The sequence below is a fragment of the Clarias gariepinus genome, chromosome 13 (assembly GCF_024256425.1).
Source record: "Clarias gariepinus isolate MV-2021 ecotype Netherlands chromosome 13, CGAR_prim_01v2, whole genome shotgun sequence".
Taxonomy (NCBI): domain Eukaryota; kingdom Metazoa; phylum Chordata; class Actinopteri; order Siluriformes; family Clariidae; genus Clarias; species Clarias gariepinus.
The window spans coordinates 9,116,316-9,131,705 of record NC_071112.1 but is presented as its reverse complement, the minus strand read 5'-3'; the positions used below and the strand labels follow the sequence as shown (position 1 = coordinate 9,131,705).

Sequence of the window (15,390 nt, the reverse complement as noted above, 5' to 3'; positions counted from 1 at the left end):
TATTCATATTGCATATTCATATTCTTACATAATTATATCCTTTATTTTTACTCTATTTTGGGCACATTTTAAATCTTTAAAAAAGAGCCCTTCCCTATGCTAGATAGAAACATAAATATTGTGGCATTATGTAGATCAATAAGTAATTTTTATATAAAAGTCAATTGATTATACTTAACATTACAGATACATAATATTTTTAATACATTCAGGCGATACAGAGTCCATGTATACAGGATAAAGTGGTATACACGATGTGTTAGCGGCCTCTAGCGGTCACTGTCTTAAGAATTTACCGGATAAATGTTGCACTATCAGCGCCCTCTGGCGGTCAGTGTCGCATTGCAGCACTGAAGACCAGTTGAGAAGATGGCGGAGGGCGAACTGAACGTAGACAGCCTTATCTCGCGACTCCTGGAAGGTAATGTTGGTTAATCGATTTTTTTTACAGTTAATTTCTTTTTAATTAATTTGATTCTTTTTTTTTATTTCTTTGATTTCTGATTAGCAGGAATTTGTGCACATGTTTACAGTAAGCGCGTCGTCTTGCTAGCGGCTAGTCAGTCCCGATAGCTAGTCTGCGTAGCCGGCTAATGTTTACAAACAGCAACGTTAGTTAGCTTAGCAACTGCGTTCTAAAATTGTTAGAGACGTTTTAATTGATATTCAGCTGATTGGCTGATTAAATTAGTAGAATTAAATTAAATAAACGAGGTGACGGAATGGTCTGTAAGGTTGGGGTATTGGCTGCGCCGTTAGGAACATTTATATTGGGTTTTTGATTTTTTTTTCTTTTTCAACGATTAATTTTAGTCCGGAAATAAAACAAAATAAAAATTGGATCAAACAATACGTGTTTAGCGTCTATTAAATATTTACGTGGTTGTTAGTCTGAAAACTCGTACATTTTCTCCATGTAGGAGGCGGTTAATGATAACGTTATGTGTATGATGGCTGGGAAACTCGATGCAACACAAAATCGTGTCGCAGTTGAACGCTGCACGGATAGATAGCTAGATAGATAGATAGATAGATAGATAGATAGATAGATATGTGTATATATATGAAAATAACAGCCGGATTTACCTTAACAAAAGTGTGACTGTTCACACACTGGACATTGTGTTTCGCCCTCATTCTCTTTAAGTTTACACACTCAGTTTCTCATGACAGCACAGTTGACAATGAAAACCTTGGAGCTGTTGTTTAAGTCCCAGTACTCAGGGTACTCTATATTCTAATAGTCGATTCTTGATCTGCTGCTTTCAAACATAGTTCTGCATCTTAAAATGAAATCCTGCTCTTTTCCTCTCTTCAGCGTTACATCTTGTCTGTATTCTTTGTATTAGAAGTAACAGGAATAAAGCACAGCGTTGTGATTTAAAACAAATCTGATCTTGGACAGGATGGTGTGATAAAGCGGCGTTACTGTTATCATTGCAGTGACGATCATTTTCCCATAACATTATGGTTTGGGGTGTTTAATAGAATGGGTGCTTAAACCTAAAGCTGTTGTAGGAAGTTGATCAACACCTTCTAACCAATCAGGGGCCAGAATTTCATGGTAAAATGTTAGTAATTTGTTGAGTTTCTTTTTTTGGTGTCTGTTAGGTTTTTGGCTGATAACACTGGTGATATAATGGTGTAGATGATGATTTTCTTTCTCTCTCTCTCAGTGCGAGGATGTCGTCCAGGAAAGATCGTCCAGATGACTGAGGCTGAGGTTCGAGGTCTGTGCATTAAATCCAGAGAGATCTTCCTCAGTCAGCCCATCCTGCTAGAGCTTGAGGCGCCGCTCAAAATCTGCGGTAAGCCTGCCAACTCCTCCACCTCTTCATCCTGCTCTCTCTCACTCTGTCTTCACTGTTTTTTGTTTTCAACTTTTTTGTTACTTTTCTTTCTTTTAATGTTTTTTACTTTGTAAGTCTATCCCCAGATGCCTTCAGTGGGTTGGTTTGTTACTTGTGAAATATGACCGTTTATTGTGTATAGTGTATTTTCTATTTTATAACTGTGAATAAAATAGACAAAAGTTTAACTTGAAGTTTTTTTTTACATTAAGGACACATCAAAGAGATAACAGAAAGATAAACTTTTTAGGTGAAAAACATTTTCATAGGCTTCATTTAGGGAATTGTTTGATTGGTGGATGAGGGAGTGGAGAATGGAAGCAAAAGAGGATGGCATGAAATAGTAAAAAAGGAGTAGGATGAGGAGAGTGGTAAGATAGTGTATAGACACTGAAAAAAGATGGATAGATTAATATTTTTATTTTGGAAAAGTATAAGGGTTGTAAAGGAAAAACAAATAAGAGAATAAGGAATTAAATAATTTTTTTTGTCCAAGTTAAACAGTAGAAATAGTATGAGATCTAGCATAAGACAATATGAGAGTAACTAAAGAAAAAAGAATTATAATAATATATGTAAAAAAAAAGCTAAAATTGCAGCACTTAAGTGAGTTCAGGTTCTCTCTTTTCATTCTAGCTGCTGGCTTTATTTCTCTCTCTCTCTCTGTCATACCCCCTTCCTCTCTTGTCCCCTTGTCCCTTGCTTTTTCCTGCTTTTTGACTCTCTGTCCTGCTTTCGCCATCTTGCTCTTTCTGGATTTCTGTCATCATGCATACTTTCACTACACACACACACAAGGAGAGGGAGTGAGGGAGAGAGATAGAAATAGTTTATCTTCCCACTTGTAAGCACTTCTTCTGTAAGCTGCCTGAAGCCCACACACACACTCGCACACTACTGCAAACCCACAGTCAGATCCTGCACATGCTGAGATTGACTTATGCAACAGACACAGTTATTCGCTCTCATGACACTATACTATCACTAATTCACAGTTACACACTCACCTAATCTGAATCATGCAACATTTAAATACACTTGAGGTATTTACAGATGTTTTGCTCACTTGCATGATAAATACTGTGACTATTCTTTCTCTCTCTTTTTCTGTCTGTCTCGGTCTCTCCCCCGCTCTCTAAGAAAAGTGTAGTAACAGTTACTATAATAATGTAATGGTTAACAGTGAGACTTCACTATTGTGTGTGTGAGAAAGAGAGAGGATCCAGAAATACCATGCTACTAATCACTCTGCAGCCCCTCCTGTGTTTGATGATTTCTAAATGAATCAAATTTGTGGTGTATTTTAAGTGAGTATGTAAGTAGAGCAAGTTATAAATATGAGTCTAATGAGGACAGGAGCTTTGGAAGAAGCCCTGCCTGTGTTGTTCTTTTCCCAGGCTTGACTCGCGCTGCTTAGACACTTGGCGACATTGTGTGTCTTTGGCCTCTGCTGAGGGCGTTTGCAAGTTTATTGCGGTTTTACAACCCATGTTTGATTAGCTGAAGGTATGTGTGAGATCGGAAAATTATTAACGTGGATTCTCTCTCCCTGGATGATGGAGCCGATAGTTTAAAGTCTCACTCCGAGATGTTTTTCACACATGCCTTCATCCGTCTCGCAACTCTTTTCACAGACCCTGCTGAGCTGTGAACAAATGATGATGTACTTTACATCAGGGTGTTCACAGGCCAATGAAAACTCTTTGCACACTTTTCCTGTCAACATTCAGAATTGATTCTGGGCTTGTTTGAGGGGCGAGGCGTACAGGTTTGGGTTTGCATATAAAAATTCCAGCTGAAACGAACAGATTGTGCAATCTTTTATTCTAGCGTTGCACACGTGGTATTGAAAAATGCGAGAATCAAGTTGCAGCGGAGAACGCGTTCTGGATGCATGGGATGTGATGATGGAGGATACCTGAAGGCAGATACGTGCAAGAGCTTGTGCTACAAAGCTGAGCTAATTACAGATCTGTGGAAGTCAGTAATTCAATAACTCTTGCCTGGTTTCTTGAAAGTAGAAACAGTTGGTAATGTAATGTATTCAACCAAGCTTGTTACTTAAGTAACCTGTGTTTGGTTTAAAACGCACTCCTGGCATCTCCGTTTGACTGATGTTTTCTGATTCAGGGTTCAAATTCAGGGACCCAAGTACAGAAGAATACTTGTGTGAAAAGTCTTTATTCTGGCCGTTGTATCTCTGCAAGTAAAGTCATTTCTAACAGATCACTGGGCCAGTTTGTAAATTTGGTCCACTTTTCAGCTTGGCCCGGTTTCTTTTCACACCAAAATGTCATGTGAACTTAAAGACCTGAAGACAAACTGTGTTGTGTTTTATTGAATATTCCAACAACAGACATTTGCTATGCAACATGGACAAATGGCTCAACCGGTATTAGTTCATAACCGTGGTACTTACATTATTTGGTAAAAATACTAATCAATTATTTCAACAATGGTGATTGGTTGTTGTTAGTCTTTCGGCTGCTCCCGTTAAGTGGTCGCCCTACAGCAGACCAACTGATTCGCACAATGCCTTGGCATAGGTTTTTACAGGATTTTACCCCAGATGCCCTTCTTGACGCAACCCTCTCATTTTATCCTGGCTTGGGACCAGCACTGCATCCAGTGGCTATGGCTTGGACATTGGTTGGGAATTGAACCCGGGCCTTCTGCATGTCATATTCATATTTTATGGATCTGTAAGCTCGAAACAGGACATTAGAGTCAAAGCGTCTGTTTGTCAGATATTCAAGTCGAAATATGTGAATGGGCTTCGAGAAAATGTTTTAGGACTACAATACTGCTTGATTTGATGACTACAGTCAACTTGATTATTTCCGTCCTGATGAGGGGTACTTAGTGCAGTTAATTTAAAACTACATTAATCACGGCTCTACAGTCAATCAGGGGCATCTGTGACCTCTCGCAAGCAGACTTAGCGGATAGCGCTGTTCTCAGTGTGTTACACCGCCCCCAACAGTGCGTAAACGAACATCAGCCATCACAAAGATCATCAAAAAGATGTGGTTGGCTGCCGTCACGTGGTTCGGAGGAAACGCGTGATAGTCTTTGGTCCTCCCGAGTGAGTGGTAGTAGTGGCTTAATGTGGGAGCCCCCTAGTGACAGGGAGGAATTGGCCACGACTAAATTAGGAAGAAAATCAGGGAAGATTCTGAAAAACTTGGTCATTTTTGTAATAAGGCCCAAGTCCTCATAGTGACTAGCGTCCGAGGCTTTTTAGAGGTCTCAAAAAGCAGCCGGGTTGTGTGGTGCAGCCGGGTTGTGTGGTGCAGCCGGGTGGTGATGGCACAGGTGCTTGGGCTCGCTCATAGATGCTCACATTTGCTATATATATTTTTATATAGCAAATGTTTAACATGTATATACAGTTGTGGCCAAAAGTTTTGAGAATGACACAAATTAGTTTTCACAAAGTTTGCTGCTAAACTGCTTTTAGATCTTGGTTTCAGTTGTTTCTGTGATGTACTGAAATATGATTACAAGCACATTTCAATGTTTCAAAGGCTTTTATCGACAATTACATGACATTTATGTAAAGAGTCAGTATTTGCAGTGTTGGCCCTTCTTTTTCAGGACCTCTGCAATTCGACTGGGCATGCTCTCAATCAACTTCTGGGCCAAATCCTGACTGATAGCAACCCATTCTTTCATAATCACTTCTTGGAGTCAGAATTAGTGGGTTTTTGTTTGTCCACCCGCCTCTTGAGGATTGACCACAAGTTGTCGATTGGATTAAAATCTGGAGAGTTTCCAGGCCATGGACTCAAAATTTCATCGTTTTGGTCCCAGAGCCACTTAGTTATCACTTTTGCCTAATGACACAGTGCTCCATCGTGCTAGAAAAAGTTGGAAGAAGTTGCTGTTGGAGGGTGTTTTGGTACCATTCTTTATTCATGGCTGTGTTTTTAGGCAAAATTGTGAGTGAGCCCACTCCCTTGGATGAGACGCAACACCACACATGAATGGTCTCAGGATGCTTTACTGTTGGCATGACACAGGACTGATGGTAGCGCTCACCTTTCCTATTTCGGACAAGTCTTTTTCCAGATGCCCCAAACAATCGGAAAGAGGCTTCATTGGAGAATATGACCTTGCCCCAGTCCTCAGCAGTCCATTTACCATACTTTCTGCTGAAGATCAATCTGTCCCTGATGTTTTTTTTTTTGGAGAGAAGTGGCTTCTTTGCTGCCCTTCTTGACACCAGGCCATCTTCCAAAAGTCTTCGTCTCACTGTGCGTGCAGATGCGCTCACACCTGCCCGCTGCCATTCCTGAGCAAGCTCTGCACTGGTGGCACTCCGATCCCGTAGCTGAATCCTCTTTAGGAGACGATCCTGGTGCTTGCTGGACTTTCTTGGACGCCCTGAAGCCTTCTTAACAAGAATTGAAGTTCTTGATGATCCTATAAATTGTTGATTTAGGTGCCTTCTTAGTAGCCACAATATCCTTGCCTGTAGGGCCATTTTTATGCAACGCAATGATGACTGCTCGCGTTTCTTTGCAGGTCACCATGGTTAACAATGGAAGAACAATAATTTTAAGCACCACCCTCCATTTAAAGTGTCAAGTCTGCCATTCTAACCCAATCAGCCTGACATAATAATCTCCAGCCTTGTGCTCGTTAACATCCTCACCTGAGTTAACAAGACAATTACTGGAATGATCTCACAGGTCTTTTTCACAGGTCCCAACGTTTTTTTGGGGATTAAGTTAATTTTCATGGCAAAGAAGGACTATGCAATTTATCTGATCACTCTTCATAACATTCTGGAGTATATGCAAATTGCTATTAAAAAAACTTAAGCAGCTATTTATACTGAACAAAAATAAAAACGCAACACTGTTGTTTTTGCTCCCATTTTTAAGATGAACTCAAAGATCTGAAACGTTTTCTACATAAACAAAATAACCATATCTCTCAAATATTGTTCACAAATATGTCAAAATCCGTTACGATGAAGAACTGGAGACAAGTCGAGACCCCAATGAGGACGACAAGCATGCAGATAAGCTTCCCTGAGACTGTTTCTGACAGTTTGTGCAGAAATTCTTTGGTTATGCAATCCAATTGTTTCAGCAGCTGTCCGAGTGGCTGGTCTCAGACGATCTTGGAGGTGAACATGCTGAATGTGGAGGTCCTAGGCTGGTGTGGTTACACGTCGTTTGCGGTTATGAGGCCGGTTGGATGTACTGCCAAATCCTCTGAAACACCTTTGGAGACGGCTTATGGTAGAGAAATGAACATTCAATTCACGAGCAACAGCTCTGGTGGACATTCCTGCTGTCAGCATGCCAACTGCACGTCCCTCAAATCTTGCGACATCTGTGGCATTGTGCTGTGTGATTCAACTGAACCTTTCAAAGTGGCCTTTTACAGGTGGCCAGTCTAAGGCACACCTGTGCAATAATCATGCTGTCTAATCAGCATCTTGATATGGCACACCTGTGAGGTGGGATGGATTATCTCGGCAAAGGAGAAGTGCTCACTATCACAGATTTTGACAGATTTGTGAACAATATTTGAAAGATTTGGTTATTTTGTGTATGTAGAAAATGTTTCAGATCTTTGAGTTCATCTCATAAAAAATGGGAGCAAAAACAAAAGTGTTGCATTTATATTTTTGTTCAGTATATGTAATTCTCAACTTTTGGCCACAGCAAAAGAAGAAACGTCCCTTTTTCAGGAATGTGTATTTCAACAATAATGTTGTAAAAATCCAAATAACTTTACAGATCTTCATTTTCATGCATAATCAATGAATTAACATGCACCTGTGGAATGGTCGTTAAGACCTTAACAGCTTACGGAAAGTAGGCATTTAAGGTCACAGGTCTAAAAACTCAGGACACTAAAGAGAATTGTCTCCCGACTGTGAAAAACACCAAAAGAAAGATGCCCAGGGTCCCTGCTCATCTGCGTGAATGTGCATTAGGCATGCTGCAGGGAGGCATGACGACTGCTGATCATCCTCGCAGTGAAAGACCACGTGTAACAACACCTGCACAGGATCTGTACATCCAAATATCACACCTGCATGACAGGTACAGGATGCCCACAATAACTGCCCGAGTCACACCAGGAACACACAATCCCTCCATCAGTGCTCAGACTGTCCGCAATAGGCAGTCCATGAGTAGGAGACGCACTGCAGTACTTCAAGCAGCTGGTGGCCACACCAGATACTGACTGGTACTTTTGATTTTGAGGCTCTCTTCATTCAGGGACACATTGTGAAACATTTTTAGTTTGTCTTATGGCGTTGACTCTTTTAGTGTTCATACAAATATTTACACATTAAGTTTACTGAAAGCAAAAACAGTTGAAAGCCAGAGGACGTTCCTTTTTTTGCTGAGTGTATATATAAAAGCTGGATTTAATTCAGTTGAACTTGACAGAAAGGAAATATTAAGCATGTTTAGCTGCATGCTAGACTTTAACTTGGTAACCTAAAGACATGTTAGGTATGCATGCAGTCATGCAAAGCACACCATGTACAGTAAGTACTTGGGTAGTTAAGTCTCTAATGGTGCACTATGTAGGATGCACAATCACTTGTTGCACTCTAAGTAGTGACCTTGATCAGGAGTTAGAGAGGGATTTGTGATTTAACCTTTTGTTAGGAGGTAGTTAGTGTTATGACCATAAATAAAAAACACAGCGGTTGAGATGTGATTCGGAAAGACTTGAAAGCAATTATTAGGGAGACAGCATGTTGTTTAAGGTGACAAATTTATCAAATGTGTTTTCTTGCTGAAATCATGTTGTGCTTTCTTGGACTGGTTTTAAATGTGGGCTGCTCTTCTCTCCATAGTACTTTACACCATACAGATGTACTTCTACAGACACTGCAAACAACAGTTAGTGTAATTAACTTACTGTTACTGTCCATCACTACTTATGCGATGTCTCTCATCCAATCAGATTGCTCGGTTGGAACTAACTGTTCTATCATTATTTTTCTATACTATACACATGCGAAATGATGGGAGGAAAGACAACCTTTATCAACACTGAAGATGTCTCGTGTTTGAAATGCGTAATGTAAATTGTCAGGTGTTTATTACTATTCGGTTACACTACAAAAAGGAATTGTTTAACTATAAAAACTTTTTTTTATACTGTTTACACAGAATAGTTTGTTTTTGTAAGCTAAGTTCAGTTAAGTAGTAGCATTTGTTGTTCTTTACTTTACCAGTTTTTTCAGATCTCTCTCTCCTCAGTTTGACCTAGTTTTATAAGTGTGAAAACTGAGGAAAGTGTAAATTCAACAACAGTTGGTTGGCAGTGAGTGAGCGTGAAGACCAGCGCAATGGGAGTTAAAGCCCTGGAATCCAATATGCAATGTGACAAGTAGAAAATAGTGATAAAATTCTGCCAGCAGCTACTTATATTGCATGTTGAGATATCTATATATATTTATGTATGTGTGTGAGTGAGCTCCCTGCCTTATAATCAATGTTTACTCAAAATCAACGACAGCAGCACAAGTAAGGTTCAGTTTCAAGTCGGTGGCGTAGACTTGATCCTAGGCTGACATTCACAGTTTTATGTTTTCATGTCACCATTAGATATCTGATCTCCAAGTGACGTTCATGTCAACACTAGGGCTGCAACTAACGATTAGTTTGATCGATCTATTAGTTATTGAAAAGATTATTCGGATTACAGTCGTCACAAATACTCAATAGCTATTATTTAGCTGTCAGCTTTTAAATTTAGCTTGAGGTTGTTTTGTGCACATGGTAACTAAGTCAGGGTAGTGATAAAACTTGCATAAAAATGTCTTTCAATTAACTTTTTTGATTTAACAAAATTGAAAGCCAAGGAAAAGCAAAGTAGAGTAAAGGCTTCTTTGTTTATAGAATACCTCATTTGGTTTGTTACCCTAAACAGTTCAACAATGTTGCTTTTTCTTGCATACTGACTTTTTTAAATATTCACTTGAGCACTGTTCATGGTGGTACTGTACAAGTAATAAAATGTCTTTATGACCAGCTTTTTTAACATTTCAAAAGTTAATTTAAATCGTCTCTTTTTTGTGCATTAAGTTGTGTTTTGTGTATAGTAGAGTACTTAGCACTGAGCTATGGGTTTCCTTTTTTTCCTTCTGTAACTGTCTGGCTTTATTTATGAAATAGTACGGCATTCTAAATTGGCACTTCTCATAGCTGGATTGGATTCTTACTTGGAAATGGATTTGGATAAAGATTCTACACAAAACAGAGAATACTTAACCTGCCAAATTTATCATCCTTTATCCTATTTATTTTAATACCAAACGGCTAGGAATAAAAATCCTCCAGATGGTAGTAGTAATGCAGTCAAGAAAAATTGAGCTGTTGCTTAATTTCTCAAACTTGGTTTGAATGATTTGTGGCATGTTGACCTGCAGGTGATATCCATGGTCAGTACACTGACCTGTTGAGGCTGTTCGAGTACGGTGGTTTCCCCCCGGAGGCGAACTATCTCTTTCTGGGCGATTATGTGGACCGAGGGAAGCAATCTCTTGAGACCATCTGCCTCCTGCTGGCTTACAAGATCAAATACCCCGAGAACTTCTTCCTGCTTAGGGGCAATCATGAGTGCGCCTCCATCAACCGCATCTATGGCTTCTACGACGAGTGTAAGTCCAGCGTGTGGTACGGTAGAGTCAACGTTTTTACAATGTTATGCTTTCGGGATGTTTGTCTAAGGTGTGTGTGCGATTTACAGGTAAGCGCAGGTTTAACATAAAGCTGTGGAAGACCTTCACCGACTGCTTTAACTGCCTCCCCATCGCTGCCATCATTGATGAGAAGATTTTCTGCTGCCACGGAGGTAAACAACTCACTCTCTTTTTCTGAAAGTTTTAACTTTTATTTGTTAAAACTGGACTCCTATTTAATAAACTACTCTTTATTTATGATCTGAGCTAAAATGAGCCAAAACAACAATAAATTCTATTGACTGTTGTAACAATGTTTGAATGTTGTATTGAATATCGTCTGGTGTCGATCTTGTGGCTGTTACATGCTTACTGTGTTACTGAAGGACATTTCACATAATCAGTTCATTATTCCCTCTTCTCAGGTCTCTCTCCTGACCTGCAGTCTATGGAGCAGATCCGAAGGATTATGAGGCCCACGGATGTTCCTGATACAGGTGTGTAAAATCATTTATCAGTTAATGTTTAATGCTAATATTGTTCTTAAGGAAACTGCCAACCTTTGTCACACATGATTGCATAATAAATAGGTAAATGTTATTGTGAACAGCGAGACTGTTATGAAGGAGAGTTGCATATGTATGATATAGGAATGAGTTGTGGTTGAGGGACCATCTCGACCAAGAATCCCAATCACAGTCCCCCAGGCCTCGTAAAACTGTGTACGGCTCTGGACACAAAGGGCTTCCTGAGTCTGTCGGTAGTGCATCTATGTCCATGAACGTGCTCTTCTGTCTGGCAGAAGCTCCATACAGTAGGTGTCTGGTGTTGGATATGAAAACCTTTGTCAAAGATCCTGCATTCTGAAGCGAGTCAAGCTTAAAGCCAACCACAGACTGGGCTCTCCTAACTGCCTAGTTCAATCTTGTAGCCTCTCCAGCACACTACAGCACAGAAGTAGATCAAATTAACTTGACTGAACATTATAGCATATCAACTGTTTATTTTATGTCCTAAGACAAATAATATGAAGTATTTAACTAGATTTAGAGGATAATTTTTGTTGTCATCATTGATTTTCATTATTTAAGAGAGCCTGGAATATTTTCTGAGATTAGATATTAAAATGAGATTAAAGTCCAGTCCTTGAGAGGTGTACCCTTTTACAGTCACTGCATGGAACTTTGCCCTGATTAGCAGGTCCTTTTTCCACATTTGCTGGCCAATCAGACAGTTGTTGATGGTCTAAAAATAAAACCTGCAATTTAATCTATATTTCTGTTAGTTGATTCCGTTAATTGTGAATCAAAGGATCAGTTTCTGATGTACAGCTTTAAATTATTTTTACAAATGTTAAACAGACTAAAATTGAAGATTAGCAGAAAAAGAAACACTGTAGATGAGACAGTTTAAACAACCAGCAACAGATGTTAGTGTTTAATTCTCATTGGATGTGTTTTGTAGTTTAACACGTTCATATCTGTAAGAAATACAGCTGCTTGAGATAAACCAGACAGTAAAATTTAGTGCAGTTGAATCAAATCAAAAAGAAAATCCAAATGCTCGATTATCACAGGAAACTGAACTAAATCAACGGCCCAGCTGTTATTCATAGCTCAGCGCAAACATCTACACAGTTTAATACATCTCTCTCTCTCTCTCTCTTTCTAGGTTTGCTGTGTGACCTGTTGTGGTCAGACCCTGATAAAGATGTGCAGGGTTGGGGAGAGAACGATCGGGGCGTATCCTTCACGTTCGGTGCTGATGTGGTCAGCAAATTCCTCAACCGCCATGATCTGGATCTGATTTGCAGAGCACACCAGGTGTGTGGGGTGGGTCAGAAGGTGGTAATTAGTTTTCGGTAGCACTGGAAAAACTAGGCGTTCCTCTGTGGGGGTTTCTTATAATTTATTTTCATAAATTTAATTATTTAAAGCTGCTTTGTGACAATGACCATTGTTAAGAGTGTTATACAGATAATGAATTGAATTCGGTTCCTCAGTGTTCCTCTATGTCAGAGTCTGAGTGCTTCTCTGTGGTATGTGCAGGTGGTGGAGGACGGCTACGAGTTCTTTGCCAAGCGGCAGTTGGTCACTCTGTTCTCAGCGCCCAATTACTGCGGAGAGTTTGACAACGCTGGGGGGATGATGAGCGTCGATGAGTCACTCATGTGCTCCTTTCAGGTACATGTATCTCTCTCTTGGTCATACTCGCCTGCGTGCGCGCACACACACCTTTTCATGTTTCTTAACTTATTAAAAAATAAGGTAAAAAAGTAATTGTATTGATTGATCTTTAAAGGAAAAAAGAATAATTATGCAGTATTGCTTGAATCCCTTGTTGTACTTTTTTTTTTTTTTAACTTCTCTCTTTTCCGTGTCTTTCTGCTTCTCAATCTTTTTCTTTTTTTCTCTCTTGCCCTTCCTCTATTTATCATTCTCTTTTCCTTCTCCCGTTATCTCACACTGCACTTTTATTTCTTTTTTTGTACCTCTATTTTTTTACACTTGTCTTTGTCTTATTGTCTCTCTTTCTCTCGCACATTTTCTCTTATTTTCACATTTCTCACGTTCTGTCTTTCTGTCTCTCCTTAAATTTATCTTTTTCCTTCTCTCTGTTTGTCTTTTCTTCTTTCTCTCTCCCACTCTGTCTCTCAAACTTTGTTTTTTTTTCTCTGATTTTGCTGTGTCTTTGTTGTCCTCTCTCTGTCGTTTATTTATCTTCCTTATTCTTTCTGATCAGATCCTGAAGCCCTCAGAGAAGAAGGCCAAGTATCAGTATGGAGGTGTGAACTCGGGCCGCCCAGTCACTCCTCCCCGCACCACACAGGCCCCGAAGAAGAGGTGAACGACCTGCCCGATCTAACCTGACCGGCCCCTCCTCCCCTACCCAACCACCCACCCCAGGCCTGGAGGCGGTACTTATTCACAATCAGCCTCTGTCCCTCAGCCCGTGCTCTTTTCTTAATGTCAGTGTACATACTTTTTTGCCGTGACCAGGTGATAAGCGCTTTCTGTGTGTCTCTGCCTGTTCAGTGGTCTTTTTAATAATATTCATATTAATAGGTACGTGGATGCGAATGGAGGATCCCTCTCTCTCTCTCTCTCTCTCTCTCTCTCTCTCTCTCTCTCTCTCTCTCTCTCTCTCTCTGACGCAGTATTGGCATTACTATTAATGTTATCGTGATTTTCTGCATAGGGTGTTTAAGGGGCTTGAAAACTTTTGTCCTTATCAGTATACATGCATTTTTTTTTTTTGTTGTTGTTTGTTTTTTAAACTCTCGTGACTTTGAAACGAGTGCACTAAGATGTACAGCACACCAACACACACACACTACAGTATGACCTAACATAACCTCGTTATAAGACCAAGCCTCGGTACATTTTTCTCCACACAGCAATGACTCAGAGGCTGAGCGAGAGACAGGACGAGCGAAGGAGGACAAATGAGATGGACAGAGAGTATGGATTACCTCAGCATCACCATGAGTGAATAAAAAGATTTTCCACAGACACGGTCATCAAGCTGATCTCAAAATCATTTTAGTGTGTGTTTTGCCGTGATGCCATATCAGTTTACTTCTAGCTCTAAGGACAGGAACTATTTTTTTTCTTCTTTTTTTATATATAAGACTGTGTTCCTCTAAATGAGAATAAAAATCAGATGCTAAGCGCTAACTCTGCATTTCAAATAAAATGAACATAGAATTTTGTCATAAAACGTTTCTTCCTCACACAATCGAATCCTCTGTGGTGTTTTTTAACTAAATTAGTTAGTGGAAGTCACGTGACCGATTTTACCTAATAGAAGAGCGTGTATGACATCAACAGGGACCATAACGATTATAAGGCGGTTTTCATTTTTCTCTCTCGTTTGTCTTTTTCTGTCTGTCTCGGCGTCTGTCTTGTGTTTCGCTTTTACTGTCTCTGTAATTCTGTCCATCTGTTCGTCACTCTGTCTTATTCTCTCTCTTTGATGGCACGAGATTAGACCCTTAGCACCGTGTCTGTGGAAAATGCTTAAGTAATGAATAAAGAATTGACTCGGAACTTGTTCAGTCACGGTTTAAACAGGATGACGATTCAGAACCCAACTCTCACACACGCTTGTATTTGCACAGTGCTTTTTTCCTGTTAATAATCCTAATAATAAAAGTGTTGATGTTAATGGGGCGGTTTAAGAATGGCACCCTCTCTAAGTGCTGCAGTATTGATGTAATGGCAATTTATCATAAGAAGTTCATTTAAGGTTTAAAAAGAGGACAGCATTGTGTTTTTCCCTTTTTATTCTTGTTTTTTGTTCTTTAATAAATTTGGATTTAATTCCTGTTAAAAAAAAATGTTTTTCATGCACTAAGATATGATGTTAAGATGGTTGTAGCGATGGCGCCCCCTGGGATCCACCGTGTGTTAGCACAAGAGAAGTTTTATTTACAAAAATAAGAATTATTTGATTTTGAGGTGATAATTATGAAGAGGAAATATAATTTCACTGACTGATGCCACGGTCAGTCATGAGTGTGTGTGTATATAGCGATGTATATTCCCAAACCATGAATACGTTTTTTTTTTTTTTTTTGTTTTTTTTTTTTTTTTGTTTTTTTTTTTTTTTTGTTTTTTTTTTTTTTTTTGCTTCTTGTACCTCGTTAATGTTTTGTTTTGTTTTTTCCCCACTGATGGTGGTGAAGATTTTATTTAGTTTTAAATTTTGTGTTCTTCGTTAATTTATAATTGGATGTTGGGGAACGTATTCCAGAAACAAATTAAATTTCTAAAAGTGGGTTTCACGTACACTGAGCTCAATAAATGGACATTAAAACAACTTTTGCCTTTCTCGTGTGTGTTTTTTATTATAAAATATTTTTTTTGAAGC

The 15,390-nt window shown here is 39.3% G+C and overlaps 1 protein-coding gene across 1 annotated transcript; it reads left to right on the top strand.

Moving 5' to 3' along the window:
- Positions 1-336: 336 nt before the first annotated feature.
- On the top strand, positions 337-15,339 carry ppp1cb (protein phosphatase 1, catalytic subunit, beta isozyme). The gene is made up of 8 exons (XM_053509708.1): positions 337-421; positions 1,677-1,808; positions 10,267-10,497; positions 10,587-10,691; positions 10,944-11,015; positions 12,190-12,341; positions 12,567-12,701; positions 13,261-15,339. Exons 1-8 carry the CDS (start codon positions 370-372, stop codon positions 13,363-13,365), a joined length of 984 nt encoding a protein of 327 aa, XP_053365683.1. The 5' UTR covers positions 337-369; the 3' UTR covers positions 13,366-15,339.
- Positions 15,340-15,390: the final 51 nt, after the last annotated feature.